The following is a 15,779-nucleotide window of genomic DNA, read 5'->3' as shown; positions in this document are numbered from 1 at the left end:
TTTTGTTTTGCTTTGTGCAGTCCACATGCTAGACACAAGGGGGCAACAAGCAACTGATATAACGGGAGAAACAGATTTGGGTGAATCAGGGCAAATGTGCCACAGGGGACCCAGACTACATAGGAGTCAGCCTTCTTTCCCTCAGCTTTGAACCATGAGGTTAAGCTACAGACGACAAAGCCTTGCAAGTGGGGTAGGGATGGGGCTAAACAATTCAGAAGGCCAAGTTCTAGTCCACCCAGCAGCTGTGTAGACCTGGGAGCACCCTCCCTCCTTGTGAGCTGTGGAAAGGGAGGGCACACAGGTCCTCAGGACCTTTTCCTCCGCTGCAGAGTGGTGGCTAGAGACACCACTGTAGCCAGCTCCCCTTTGAAATTTGCTCTTTACCCAGAGATGAGATGCACCGATCACACAGCCCATCTTAATACATTTAAAAGCTCAAGTAAAGCTAACTCCACTGAATAGTAATGCAGTAATAATTTACATTGCAACATGATGTTTCTCAACATATAAATGTTCAGGGAAGGCTCACCAGAAACCGTACATGACATAGGCTGACAGTGGGCCTTATCGTAACTGAGCTTTAGTAGAAGACTAGCGCTATTCCATACAAAAGCAAAAGCCATGCACATCAGAAGACAAAATAGGGAGGGCACACTAGTTTATTGGAAAGAAACTAATGATAGGCAGGTGATGAGAGACTGGACGTACTCACACATGAGAGGGAAATCTCCTCAACGGAAATCGGGGTGGCATGTGTGTACAGCAAAGCAGATTGGAGGCAGTGGGGTGTGTGTAGACCTGAGTCCTCAGGCGCTTGTGAGTCATCACAATATTTCACAATGCTATGACATCAGGTGGGGGTTACGAGGCAACACTTCAGACACAGATTCCGATACTGAAACATTGTCGTATCTAGAGGGAAAATTCAGCTGCCTAAGGTCTGTGGGGCACAGAGGATGGATCGGGAACAGTGAGGTGCAAAGGGCAGGTCACAGCGATTGCACGTGGGGCCACAGGACAGTGTCAGAAACACAGGAGGTGACGGCCCCAAACACCTCTACATGTAACTGTTATGACGTAGATGGTCACCATCGGGCTGCAAAAACTTTAAAAATATATAAGATGGCAAGAATATGAAATAATTTCTGAAATTTTTTATTAAGGAGACCCAATGAGCACTCTTCTATGTCATAGATCTATTTTCTTTCTTCCTTATTTTTTTTCTTTTTTTCTAGTACTGAGGCTTGAACCCAGGACCTTCATGTGAGCTTTTCTTCACAGTAAGCTTCACCCTCGCTTTCCTTCCTTTCTTTTCTCTTTTCTTTCTTTCTTTTTCCTTCCCTCCACCCTGCTTTACTTGAAGTACCTCTGCTTTAAGGAGGTTTGGTTTTCTGGCTCGCTGTTCAATGTGGTTAGTCCATCCCTCTGCTTATTTAGAACACTCCACTGCATCTTGGAACTATTTTCTACTTAATAAGTAGTAGTTGTGATAGAATTTTTGGTGAGGCTAAAAAGATAGAAATATGAAATAAAAGTGGCCTTTATTTTAAGAACGCAGAGAGAGAACCCCACTACCACTGAGGTCTGGCTTTTCTCTCTGCCGGACACGTGGTATGGGGGAATACATGTAGCTTAGGTTTGGGGTGGTGCCTAAGGGGCATTACTGATGCACAAGTAGCCCATTGGAATTCATTTTGTGCCACAGGTAAATTGCCTAGGGGTAGGAAAGATGACCTCAAGATTCAGCCCCTTGTTCTGCCTCCCAGCCTCCCACCACTGCAGCGTCCCATTCAGGGCAAAATCATTTCAGTTGAAATGTTGTAATACATTGTGTAGCCAATGCATTGAGTATGTTATTTAGGAATAAGACAGTGTCTCCATTGCATTTTAAATGTCTTCTCCACAGTAGTCATCTTCTCACTTGCCAAGTCATTCATGAAACTCATTTAAAAACAACTTAAAAGTTTACAAAAAATTTTAGTGGTAGTATGAAGTATAACTGTCTTATACTGGCAGTGGGTTTTAGCCCAGTTCATATATTGTAAACTTGTACAGGATACATGACAATTGTTTTACCAATGTACACAGTAGTCACTAAATGTCAATAAAGAATTCTGCTTGCCTTGTCTAGAACATTGCCCATCCATTGCCAAAATCCCCCTTTGGGGCCAGTATGATTCCCACTGAAACCACCCATGGCTTGAGAGCTTGGGCTCTAAAGTCAGTGATCCATGCTTCACCCTAGCTTCATGGGCCCCAGCCATTCCATTTACCTTTTCCATGTCTCAGTTTCTTGCATAAGAATAGTACGTGTCATGTAGCAATGTGAGGATTGGTAAGAACTGGTTAGCTGGCTTATGGTAAACACCTCCGGAGCCATTGTTACTCGGACTAGCATACTGTTAATATGACATTACCCAAGGCTGCTTGTCTCCAACTGTTCTAAGCTGCTCCCACAGGGGAAATAAAGCCGCAGCTAGGAACCCCTCTCTACCTTCCCACGGCCAGCTATGGAGCCCACAGTGAGCACAGGAAAACTAGACCTGAAACGGGGTCCCTCAGGCCCGAGTCTCTGGGGACTTGTGCTGCTCAGCGGGGTTCACAGCTGGCTCTCCTGGAGAGGGCCCTTCATAGAGTTGGCCCCAGGAAGAGTGTGTCAGTCTTGTGGCCAGGCCAAAAGGGCACGATTTCCAGGAGTGGGCTTGCGAAAGCTTCCTTGAAGGCAGCCAGGGACCTTCCCAGCGTCAGGTGAGCCCTCCCTCATGACCATAAACGCATGTGAATCTTCAAAGTGGTTTTCATTCATTTTCTCAATTGGCTTTCTTGAAATTTCTTAAGATGATGATAATATCCTCAGATGAGCAAACAAAGACAGAAGAAGCAGAGTAACTTGTCCAGGTCTTCATGCAACCAGGTACTGGGCATGACAGGCCACTTTCTCTCTGCCCCCTCACCTCGGGACCTGGCTGCATGCTGGTGGCTTACGAGGAGGAAGAAGAGTAAGGTGCGCTCCTGTGTAGCCCCAGCAGGAGACACCTGGCTGCCTGCCTGGTCACCTGCTGTGCTGCCCACCGTGCCTGATTGCACATTCACCAGTCCCTACCTAGCACTGCTTCTCAAAGGGCAGGCCAGGAGCGGCTTCATTTGCATCACCCAACTGCAGATCCTTTTTAAGAACAGCCTGGCCTGGGGGGAGGGTTGGCCAGGGCCAGGAGATGGAGCCTTTGGGCATCTGTTGGCAGGTCCTTCTGCAATACCACAGTCCACACCTGGGCAAGCCCCTGCAGCTGACTGTGGTCCAGGTGAGGGCTCCAGACAGAGGTGCAAAGTGAGTTTTCTAACACAAGTCTCAAGGTGTCTGTGTGAGCCTAAATCTGGTCTTGTCCTGTTCACAAAGGATATCAGCGGTTACCTTATAAACTCCCAAACCCACATTTAAAACAATGAACACCCACTTTAGTGGCTCTTTAGAGATGAGAACAGTTGTCTGGGGACTTACCATCCGCCAGAATAGCCAAACCACTGAGAAACAGGAGCTGGAGGAAGCTTGCCTCCCTGCCTCTCCTCAATATTCTTCTGTCTTGCCATCACACAGAAGCCCAGCTGAGGAGGACAGCCACTATCTCAGGCTCACTTTTCTCTCCCTGATCCCTCTACAAAAGTTACCAGGCTTCTTGAGTTCTAGTAAAGCCCTTCATGCGCCAATATCTCATAGCTACCAAACACCTGCCAGAAGAAATAATCATAAGGATCAAGACTGGGTAAGAATTGGAGAGGTCTCTCTGAAACTCCCTCTGTACTGTACCATACATGATCTCATGTCCAGAGCAGTCCAGAGCAGCAGTACAGGACCTTGTGTAGTAACTGAGAAAGCCTGGGGATCCTCCACCATTCTCCCATCTCAGAAGCAAGTCAAGCAAGTGTCAGAGCTGGAAGCTCCAATACCTTATCACCTGGGGCTCCAGATGACCCCTAAGTCAGGGTCACCTGCATTGAAACATGAGCCTGGTGTTGGTGGCAAACTGTCAGCTCCCAGGAGGCAGCGCTCTTTGAATTCCTGTGCAGCAGAGTCAGAGAGAGGGGGCTGCTGAAGACTCACTCCCCTTTCCTGCCAGGCCCCAGATGACCAGCGACCAGGAGGCTGACACAGATGCAGCGCGGGAGACACACACCACGGGTACAAACTGTTCATTTTATTTTCAGGATTGGGTTTATACAAACTTGCAATATACAAATCGGAACTCAGAGAGATTCTGGAGTGGCTAGATGGAGTAAGAATGCTCCCTATCTCAGTCAGGATGTCCCTCTTCCCCACGGAGGGGTTGTTGGCCAGATATTTGCTAAAGAAATGATGCTACTGCAGTTTGGTCCCAACAGAGGTGCTCTGTGTCTCTAACCTTAACTCTTCACCTAAGGTCACTTGTATTCTAAATAAAGACACTGAGATCATAAAGTTCCTTATATGGTTTATTGTCTAATTCTAGTAAATCAAATTGGCCCCAATATGTGCATAAATAGATATATGTATATATATATATAACATTTTTCCTTAGTTTTAAGAGCTGCCAGGTAGAGGAGAAAGGAAGTGATCCCATCTTGTTGCAGTCAGCCCTGCCTCAAAACCATGCCTCTCGCACAGGCAGCAGAGCAAACAGGCTCAGCTTGCACCTGGGAAGGTTTCTAAAGTGACAGCAGCAGAGTTCAGTTGCAGCCTCTGGTTTCTGATCAGGAAGGTGATGGGCTAACCGGGAAGAGCCCAGGGGAGTAGCCAAGGCTTTCCACGGGAGGACTCCCTAGCTCTGGGCTTCCATCTGGGCCCTATTCACTCAGAGCGAGGTGCTCTAGGCTGGGAATACAGTGCCAGCAAATGCACAGTTGGAGGTTAGGCTTCAAATGCTGGCTAGGAGCTGTGTGCAAAATTCCAAAACTCTTGATTTCAGATCTGGACAGACTTCTATCCTCCCCCCATCCCTGCAAGACAAGAGCCTCCCCGCTCAGGCTCACAATCAATAGGCAGTTTCAGAGGCTGAGCTGGCATAGTTCAGTGCCCCAGCAAGCAGCCTGCAAAAGCCCTGGCATTTCTTGGGCAAAGCTGAGATGTTACATTGTCAGTGGGACCTTCCCTAACCAAGAAGGTGACTTCCCAGTCTGGATGCCAGACTGAGGTGCCATCCCCTTAGGAACTGGTCCAGAAAGAAAGAAGCCAGATGCCATAAGTATGAGTCCAACCAGAAAGGAATCAAGTACAAGTGTGAGAAGTCCAAGGAACTCAGATTAAGAGCAGGGACAACACAGAGGACCCCAAGCCACTTCCTCTGGGCCGTGCACCACGTCACAGGTCCAGCAGGGAGCAGGACACCCTAGCACTACGCAGCATGGACTGCCATGAAATTCCACCCTTTCCAGCAGCACCAGGGCAGGTGGCCAGGAGCCCTGAGGACGTGTGCCTGCCCTCGTGTCCTGCACATGTAACTGTAAACATTTCCTCTAAGAGGACTCGGGCACCGACAACCCTTACTGTGCCCCAAAGAGCTGACAGTGTCATCAAATCCTTGGAGCAAGGCTTCATAGGGAAAGGTCTGTCCTGGCAAGATGCTCCCTGGTGAGCCCTGGGGCCCTGCCCTTCCCTGACTGTGTGATGGGAAGGCAGGAAGCCGTCAAGAAGAGGGACGGGCACAGGACTGGGGTTCAGCAGCTGCCACCCCCTTCTTGTCACATCACTAGCCCATCCAGTCAGACATTGCACATTTTGAAAATAGGTTTGCTTTTTAAACAAAAGCATAAAATAGATCTGTCTTAAAATAAGTCTTTCCTCTCTCCCCTTCTTTGGATCAAAAAGGCAAGGGGTATGGCCTCGACATGCTAGGAACGGTGTGGGAGACAGCGGGCCCAGGCAGGAGCTGAGGAAAGGACTGATATCCAAACGGACAAATATATTACAGTGATATCCAGAACATGAATCATCTCCATAAAACATATATTAAGGCATGTAAAGCAACACAAGGAGCTGGCTTTAGGACACAAGGGCAGAGAGGCGGCAGAGGTGAAGTTATTTCTCAGGGTTTTACATGTATATTTCTAAAAATACCACTTTAAAAAAAAGGAGAGACAGCTAAAGAAAGGCAAAGGCATGGAAGGCCCTGAACAATCTGTTTCCTGTGGAGGGAAACGGGAGAGGGTGACCGGGGAGCCAATCCCACCTACCAGCGTGTAAAAAAGAAAGAACAGATTTGGGGTTCTGGAGCTGTGAAGATGGGAGATGTAGCTGGGGGTCATTTTCATGTACCAAAAAACCTGCAAGAAGGGAAAACAGGTGAAATCCTCCCAGTCATTAGTCCCTCAGAAGCATGAGAATATCCGAAGCACCTAGAACAGTGCCTGGTTCATAAAAGGTGCTCGAGCAGTGTTTGTTGAATGAGTTGTCATCTTTGTTTGCATATGAGCCAGCCATTCCAGCCATGAAGGAGTGGAGAGAAACCGGTGGGAGGGAAGCAGTTGTCCTTGGTGCTGCTGCTGGTCACGGTGGAGTCTCCAGCAGCCAACTCTGGGCCAGGTGTCCTCAGTTTCCCCCTCCTTTGTCCTCTCTGGCTACATTCATCCCAAGGTGGCTGGGGCAGAGGAAAGACGTGCTCTGCTTCTGTCTCTCCCCCAGCAGCCTCCCTGGGTAGGTGGATGGTAAACCCAGCCTGGTCATCCCTCTCTAGATGCCCGGGATGAGGGATCAGGCCTAGAGGCTGGTCCCCTAGACTCAGGCCTCCTTTCCTCTCCTGGGGACAGGAGCACTGAGAGGGAAAGGGGCAAGAAACTGGCTAGGGAAGGCGTAAGGCAAAGCACACCCTACAGAAGAAAGGTCCTTCCCTCTGCCCCTGACCCCGGGAGGGAGGCGCAGATACCAGGCCCTGCTCAGGAAGGACCGCCTCCTGGGCTATCACTATGGACACTGCATCCCTCACCCTTTCCTCGGTCCCCATACCAAGCACCTCAGCTGAGGCCACTGCACACCCTGCTGGCAGGTCCCCTGGGTCTAGCTCCTCCTGCGGATGAGGTGGAGGTGCAGAGGTGACTCTGCCTTGCACTCAGCGCTGACCTTAGGCTTCATGGGAAAGCCCATCGCATCCTCCTCCATTTTCCCTGCCCTCTTTCTTGCAAACTCCTCCTCCTCCCTTCCCCACTCTTCGGGACCTCTCCCTTCCTCTCTGCTACCTCTTCTCGACCTGACCTCAGACACTGCACAGACCTGCTGCTCTCCATTCACAGCCAGCTCTGTCCCCTCCGGGAGCCCAGGAGCCTCCCCCACTCCACCCCTACTTATCCTCTTGTCTTTGGCTGAAGCGGGGTGGATATCTCCACTGAACCCCAAGAATCTCTATCAGCAGAGATGTGGCAGAGCCTAGGACACAGCTGGGGCACACAGGGAGGAGGTGATGGCAGGTGCTGTCCTTGGCATTGAGGGTCCAGCTCTCCTTTACTTCCAGTCTTCACTAGGACAGCCGATGGCATGTTCCCCACCAGGGTGCCTTCTCCACCAGGGAATGTTCATGTAGGGCCACCACCTTGCCAGCCAAAGCCAGGCAGGGGCTCCCTGTGACTTGAGCGTCAGAGAGGACGGCCTCCCCACCTCACCATCCCAGTTCTCGCTTAGGACCACAGCGTGAGCAGCGGGGTTTCAGGTGTCCACACTTCTGCGGCAGCAGCCCTGGCCCCCAGCCTGGCTCCCTGCAGCACTCTCATGGGAGCGTAGGAATGGGGGCCAGGGTGGGCAGCCAGGACCTCAGTTAGGCAGAGGACGCTTCAGAACGTGGCTCTGTGGAGCTTCACAGCATTGGCCTCGGCCAGGGCTTGCACTGGAAAACAAAGAAATGAGGTGAGAAGAGAAACACAAAGACCAGGGGCTTCTGCCAGGCTCCTGAAGAAGAGAAAGCCTTTACAGAGCTGTCAGGGGCCAACTGCCCCAAAGGGCTCAGAGATACAGTGGTCCGTGGTCCTCCCCATCTGCCTGGTGCTGGGCGGCTCTGTGATGTGGCCCAGGGAGGAGCGAGCCTTGGGCTACGCAGCCCAAGGGTCTCTCATCATCCAGTAGTCTAGGGGAGCAGAGGCCCTGCTCCAGGGGCTTCTGAGGGGTCTGTGGCAGGCTTGCCATGTGTCTCAGCGGACACAGTGGGCTGACAGGACAGGGTGAACAGGCGGGGCTCAGCGCCATCTCCTGTCTGCTTCTGGAGAAGCAAAGGCTGTTGGCCTCGCCACATCCAAGAAGCAGCACCGCCAGGCGGCTGCAGCCAGCACTGCACAGGGACGCTGTTGGCTCAAGCGGACTATGGAGGGGAGAATGCTAGGGGCACGGGGTGGAAAGAAGCAATGCCAGAATGAGGGGGCAAAAGTAGCTCAATGGGGGCAGGGAAGGGGGACTCATTCCCTGGGGAGGGTGGAATACAGTAGAAAAGTGCTTACGTCAGAGCTCAGACCCGCAAGGCATGGCTGCTGTCGGCACCTCGTGGGCATTCAGACGAGAGGGGGTTGGCTGGTGGAGTCGGGGAGGCAGGGGAGGTGGGAGGGCTTGGGGTGGCGCATTGCACTGGAACAGAAATGAACAGGGCGGTGAAAAGGGGTGGGGGCACGGGCTGGGGGAGGCTGTGCACACAGAGCAGGTGAGGCCACCCCATGGGCAGGTGGGGAGCAAGGAGGGGAGGCAAGCGGAACGGAGAGCTGGCTCAAGCGGAGGCAAAGCTGTCTCTATCTCAGGACATCAAGGGCCTGTCAAAATCCAGGCTCCACTAAGAACCAGTGTGACTCTGAGTGAGGCTGGGCGGTCGCTGGGCCGGAGGTTCCTTCCCATCTATAGGCAGGGAGGCAGGCACCTCTCAATTACTGTGCAGACTGAAATAGGGAGTGGCAGTTGACAGACGGCGGCAGTGTCACTAACGATAATGATTAATAGTGCACTAAAATCACACTAATCCAAGTTTGTGAGCAGGCACAAGAGAATGACTGCCAAGTAAATCCCTGCATGAATCAGAGCTTTCTGAAAAGTGTAAAGTCAGTTCTATGGGTTTACACATGTAAACGGCCACCATCATGTAAGACCCTCTTTCAACAATACAGTAAAGGCAGCTGTGGTCCTAAGACGGTGACATTTGGATTAGTGAGACTTTTACTCTATTATCATTATTCCACGTTGAGAATAGCAAAGTGTAAGGACCAAGAAGGGAGTCAAATCACTGGGGACAAGTGGTCTGCGGTCACCAAATCCTGGTGCATCTTCTCTGTGGCAGAGGGCAGGCACAACAGGATGTTGAGGCAGACAGGATGACTTTGCATGTGGACTCAGAGAGGAACCAGACCTCAGCCAGGGTCACACTGCACTTCCAACAAGTGGGATGCGACGCTGAACTTCTCAGTTCTTTGCTTCCCAAAGTCCCGCTTTGGGCCTCATCACCTCCCCTGCCCTCTGTGGCAAACTAAGGGCCTCAGTGACCACACACACCCATGTAGCTCTCACATGGATGTGAAGTTGTGTCTGCCTGAATGCAACACATAGCTCGTGCCTGGGGTGTGGCAGCACTCACTGCATACAACTCAGACTGTGAGTGTCCGTGCATTCTCAAGCCCGTGTCCTTCCACGTGGCCCAACACACTTGGAACGTCACGTACAAATACACTCATAAATACTTTCAGACACACGTTTGTGTGCATATCCACATCCCAGATCCAACAGTTAGTTATCTGGCGACCTCAACTAAAACAGTCAAAAAACTGACAGCGAAACAAAGAATACTCAAGAAGCCAGAATACATGTTGCAGTGTGTATGGGCCGAGGCTCTTATGATTTCTTTAGGGGAGAGACTTGAGGAGCCCCGCTGGTCTCCTAATAGGTGTTGACCTGCTGGGGATCCGGCCCACAGGAGATCAGAAACAGGAAAATTAAGGGCAAGGGGTGAAAGACCCACAGAATGTTCAGGAAATACAACTGAAGACAGACTTCTATAAAAAGTAGGCGGAACTTTTAAAATGTAAACATGCACAAACATTTAGCAAGGCTACAAATAGATCTATACATATGGCAGCCCCTAAGGGCATCCCTTTCATAGGAGTCAGGAAAATAGGGTATTTCATGGAGGTGGACTTTCTGGAGGTGGAGAAGGAGGCGAAGGAAGGGTGGGAGAAAAGGAATACAAAATGGTCAAGATTTTATATACATACATATACATAATTCCCCAAAATAAACATCATTACTGGTATCACAAACACATACTAATATAATAGTTTTTTTAATATAATGTTTTTTAAAAAATAAGGATATTTACAATGCTATTAAATGAAGAAAAGTTAATTATATGAATATAACCTCCTTAAAAGAATATTAAATGTATATTAGGAATATATCCATCAAAGTAGTTAAAATTCATATGTGTAACAGGTGCATGTTGGACATATGTGATGTAATATGTGAGGTCGTAAGTACCACCACACCCGTGTGGTGAAGTGACATACATGTCATCCAAACACACACACACGAGCTCCACTCTCACATGCAGATTTATGTTTGCAAAGACTAAAATATATACACGGGAGGGCTTTATCATTCCTTATACTGTACAGAAAGCCAACCACACATAAACATGTGTACTCACAAACATTACATACATGCATACCCACACACACCACATACATGCATACCCACACACACCAATCACTTACCAGCTGCCACTTGGACTCACATACACAGGTCTCCGTGTAACACCCACAGACACGGTGTGCATGTGCGCACACACACACATATCCCTATATTGGCACTCATACATTGCCTCCACCTGCATGCTGTACATGTGAACACACACAAACACACACGGGTCTACAAATATAACTGGATTTAGACACCGCACGTGACACTGATGCCACGTGCAAAACCCAGAAGCGCTGCCTCTTCTCACTTGTGTCTGCACGCACCAGGTGAATCTGCAAACTTCACAGCTCTCTCCACTGATTACACTGTTTGCCACACAGCCACACTCAGGCACTGAGCTCCACTTCCTGAGCCTGCTGTACACTGTCCTCATGACCTGTGCCGAGTACTGCCCCTCTCCCACAGTGTCCTGGGCATGGACCTATGACCAACAACATATGCCCAAGACCAGTCCTTGTGCTGGGGGATCTGGGCCACAGGCCAGAGGCAGTGGGGACAGTGGGCTAGGTCTGAGGTCTGGCCCTACTACAGCCATTTTTTACATAGTTGGGGTTTTGGCACAAGCAAGGTGACCGACCATTTGCTAGCAGCGCACAGACCCGAAATGCAAGCCCCTGTGCACGGAGAAGGACATCTGACAGGCAGGGTGGGTTTGTTTTCATGGGACCTTAGGCTGAAGAGCTGTGAAGAGAGAGCCAGGGCAGGGGCAGGGCGGAGGATGTTTTAAAATGCATTGTATGCTCTACACTCCTCAAACAGGAAATTGCCTTTTGCCCAGAATATGTGGAATTTGATCTCTCGGTGGTTTGAGTTCATTCTGCAGCTAAACTACAGGAAGGTTCAACAGAGGCCTCCCTGCTTGCCGCCAAACTGGTTCTGCGACTTTCTGGCTGCAGGAAGGCTTTCTCTGTTCCCTCAGCTCCAACCCCACTGGGCAGCTTGTCTCTGAAGGACTTCAGGGTGCCTTCTCAGGCAACGATTCCAAAGTTTTTTATTCCCAAGGATTTTCTCTTAGATTTTACTTCAATCCCATTTGTTGTGGTCTACAGCTCTGTTTCCGTATTCAAAAACAATTAGAAAAATCATAGGCGGGTCCATTTCAATTTCAGCTACTGCTACTTCCACTACTTCTACCAACATCACCAACGCCACTGTCACAATCACAGCTACGACTGCTGGTTCGGCTCACATTTATTGAGCGCCAAGTGCCAGGCACTGTGCTAGGAGTTCGGTATGCATTGCTTCTGACTGAGGCCACCCGCACTGGAGGCAAGGATTCTGGTATGAATTTTACAGGCAAGGAAACCGAGCCTCAGAGTGGCAGATTTGCACCTTCCTTGGTCATCGGCGTGCACTGCCAGCCTTTGACCACCCCTGCCTTGGAGCTCACCGCACACTGCCTACCTTTTCGCTAGGCTGTGGTAACTGCACTCTTTATACTTAGTCCTTCTCCTCTCCCCAGATCCCCTCAATCCAGGCTCCCTTCAGTGTCACTTCTCTTAGCGGTGGCCTTCAAAGTCCTCACTTTGGATAAGGACAATCTCCAGGGGCCTTGACTTGACCACTGTTTCCCCTCTCTCACCCCCATTCATAGGAAATGGCCTTCATTCTGCAAAGCCCAATCATGTCGCCATCTATACCATGATGCTATCTGCCACGCAGCAGAAACAGTCCTGCTGACTTCCACCCATCACGTCTGCCAGGGGCCTTTGTACGCGGGTGAAGCCATTTCCTCATTTTCATTTCTGCTCAGCAGGAAAGTGAGTTTGGCTCAGCAGCCAAAGTGGTGATTATATGACTCAGCTCTTTGGCCACCTTCTCTTCAATTCTCCGGTCCTGCTTCCTACTTGTACGGAGTGAGAATGGGATGCAAAAGGGTACCAAGCACCTGGCCTACTCTCCAGGACTGGCAAATGTGGTCATCTTTCCCAAGCAAGTTCAGTTAGCACCTTTTCTTTATGCCTTTCCCTGATACCAAGGCAGAATGGCTCACTGTTCTCCCTTTGCCCTCTGACCATTTTGTGTGAGGATGCTCACGGCTCTGATCTCCCGGGTGTCAGCAGCTCTGGGTCCTCTGCACTCCCTTGAGCCTAGCACAGTACCTGGTGCTCAATAAATGCTCACCCTGATCTTGCATTCTCTGTCCCTGTCCCCCTTGCAGTGCTGGCTTCCTCCCCTACAGCAAGTCAGCTGGTCTCCCTGGCAGAGCGAGGCCCAGCCCCTCTCACCAGACAGCATGCGGCCCCTGCGGGAGGCCTCGGTCGCCAGGGCACAGGAGATTTCAATCCGCTTCTCCTGCTCCTGCAGCTGGCTCTCTGAGTCCTGGGGCACGTCCACAGAGTCCCCCTCGCCGATGGGCACCACGTTCTGCATACTGAAGAGGCACAGACACACAGACATGGAGGGGGACAGCATGGTCCAATTGGCTTGGGGTGGTCCGTAGACCGAGGTTGGTGGGGAGGGCCGGGGCTTGTGAGTGCACAGCCTCTGGCGCCCAGCAAGGCTGTCCTGAGGAGTGGGATGCTGGTAAAACAAGGGGACCCCTACCCTCAACGTTTTCAAGTGAATTCAAAGGTTCCTGTGAACACTTAGGGCAGCCTTCAGAGGGAGAGGTCGGCAGAGACAGCGTCAGCTGTCTTCGTGGCACTGTGTGTGTGAGCCTCTAGCCACCGCTTCCGTTTGCCGTCTCCTGGAGGCCCAGTGCCTCCACAGCACTGAGCACCCCATCTAGTCCTAGGTGCCAGGGAGGGCAGTGGAAGAGGAGGTTGGCACGGGACCAGTACCTGGACTTGGCAATCAGTGTCTTGATCCTTTCCACCTTCTTCTGCTTCTCCTTCAACTCCTCAGGGCTCAGGGGAGTGTCTGGTTCCAAGTCAATGTACCGTTCGGGGATGAGCACTTTGTCTGGGGTGGAAAGCTGTGGAGGGACTGGCGTCACGGCCACCTTCCCTCGCAGGGCCTCCCCACCTGTGGCCCCTTCCTGGACACCACAAACCTCCTTGTTGATGTCTACATCATAGTGCTGGGGCTCTAGCTCCATTTTGCGAAGCCGGGCAATTTCCTCCCGTGGTGTCTCGTAGGCCTGGCCACCAGGCTCCTCTGCACGCAAGGCAGCCTCCAGGTTAGAGATGTCCACCTCGTGGATGCTGCGATGACGACGCACCTAGGGGACCACAGTCATGAGCACACCACTGCCACCGCAGCCTCCACGTGGCTCTGACTCTACCTGTTATCCTTGTCCTTGATGTCCCATGCTCCTGCTGCCCTCCACTGTGTGGCCATCCCTCTTCCCTACTGCTTTCCCGAATCTGCCCACGTGCAGGGCCCCACAGGTAAAACCTCATCTACCTCTTTTGTCAATACTGGCCCACTATTCACATTCTGTGCCATATATTTTGGGCATTCAAATCAGTGTTTTGTTTTGGTTCCTGATTGGTTCATAGTATAGAATTCTCAGTCCACCAACTAGAATGTAAAATTGTTTGAGGGTGGGATTTATGAATAATTTTTCTGTATTTGTAAAATGCAGTGGAAAGAAAAGTTAAGCAGATACTTTGGTCTACTCCTGGCTTTACATTTAACAGTTGTGTGACCCAGAAACCCCTCATTTCTCTTGGCTTTATTTCCCCTATGTGTGTAGTAGGGATAACAATTCCTAACCCAGTGCTGTTAAACAAAGCATAAAAGAGGTATGTGAGCACATTGCACAGTGAGCTGTCACAGCTGTCTTTGGGAAGCCCAGCCCAATGCTCAGCACAGAGATTGTTCCAGAATGTTTATAATGCTGTTTCTGCATGGTAGATTTTGTACTGTCCTCTATTACCTGGATTCATGTTAGTACAATTCATTTCAGCAAAAATAATCACATTTGTCTTAAAATGCAGAGAACAGATCCTTGTTGAAAGAACAGTTACCCCATGGGGAGAAGCCTTCCCTAACTACCCTGCATCTCAGCTTGGGTTCTCCATCTCCTCTCACCTTCCTGGAATAGGCTGGCTATACCCTAAAGGTAAGCAGTGTGGCCAGACGCCAGGCGCCCACCCCTAGCTGCTGGCAGGACATTACCACTTTGTAGGCAGGCCGGGTGCTGGGCTCAGGGGCCGGGCTGGCTGGAAGCTGCAGGCTTCTCCGCTTCTCCTTCATGGATCCACTCTGGTGCCTCCGCATTCTGTCAATCTGCTCCTCTACGCTCATCTTGACCTTGCCCTCACCAGGGAAAACAGCGCTCTTGGGGCGCTCCTGCTGCAGTGGGCAGAGAAGGTTCCCCAGGTTCTTCATCCCACACCCAGGCTTCACCTTCACTCTGACGCCTTACTGTTCTTCTATGCGAAGCCCACTCACAGTGGGCTGAACAGTGATCCCCAAAATACAGGACAAAGTCCTAACCCCTGAGACCTGTGAATGCAACTTTATGTGGAAATACAAGATCATCACAAATTAGAGTAGACCCCAAATCCAATAATGGACATCACTGTAGAAGAGAGAAAAAAGACAACACAGGGCAGAAGGTGATGTGAAGATACAGAGACTGGCATGAACCAAACCATTCAGTTGAAAACAAATGCCAACTACTGCCAGCCCCAGCCAGCTTACTACTGTAAGTTTGGAGAGAGGCAGAGGTAAGATTCACCCCTGGAGTCTCCAGAGGGAACCAAACTGCCAGTATCTCAATCTTGGACTTTGGGTTTCTACACATCTGAGAGAATACATTTCTGTTGTTTGAAGGCATCCAATACATGGAAATTCATTACAGGAACCCCAGGAAACTCATACAGATTTTGGAACTTGGGAATGTGGTACTACTGCCAAAAAAATACCTAAAAATATGGACGACATTTTGCTGTTGGATAATGAGTAGAGATTGGGAAAATTTTGAGGTGAATGATTTAAGAAAACCTCTGTATTTCCTTAAAAAGACAGCATATATAAATAGAGATTCTAAATATGATGATTCTGAGAAGGGCTTAGAGAAAATGAGAAAGCTTCTATTGTCTGAAAGAATATATATATTATCATGAACAAAATGTTCATAGAAAGATGGATTTTTGTTGTTGTTGTTTGGTGATACCCAGGGATGCTCTTCCATGGAGCTACA

The 15,779-nt window shown here is 50.1% G+C and overlaps 1 protein-coding gene across 21 annotated transcripts in view; it reads right to left on the bottom strand.

The window, feature by feature from the left end:
* Nucleotides 1-4,176: 4,176 nt before the first annotated feature.
* The window catches only part of Plekha6 (pleckstrin homology domain containing A6), a 132,434-nt gene continuing 120,831 nt past the window's right edge, over nt 4,177-15,779 (bottom strand). For 17 of the 21 annotated variants that reach the window (XM_023567111.2, XM_023567115.2, XM_023567109.2 and 14 more), the window contains 6 exons: nt 14,750-14,926; nt 13,680-13,847; nt 13,468-13,601; nt 12,913-13,058; nt 8,452-8,575; nt 4,177-7,847 (listed from right to left, as the gene is read on the bottom strand). In XM_023567111.2, the coding sequence (XP_023422879.1) occupies nt 8,460-8,575; nt 12,913-13,058; nt 13,468-13,601; nt 13,680-13,847; nt 14,750-14,926 (741 nt within the window). In that variant the 3' untranslated portion in view covers nt 4,177-7,847; nt 8,452-8,459. The remainder of the gene's footprint in view (nt 7,848-8,451; nt 8,576-12,912; nt 13,059-13,467; nt 13,602-13,679; nt 13,848-14,749; nt 14,927-15,779) is intronic. The other 4 variants (XM_013157897.3, XM_013157905.3, XR_010044487.1 and 1 more) reach the window with 3 other exon arrangements.

The sequence above is a fragment of the Cavia porcellus genome, unplaced genomic scaffold (assembly GCF_034190915.1).
Source record: "Cavia porcellus strain 051 isolate PalLab524CR breed Dunkin Hartley unplaced genomic scaffold, mCavPor4.1 scaffold_29, whole genome shotgun sequence".
NCBI lineage: Eukaryota > Metazoa > Chordata > Mammalia > Rodentia > Caviidae > Cavia > Cavia porcellus.
This window is presented reverse-complemented; position numbering and strand designations above follow the sequence as displayed.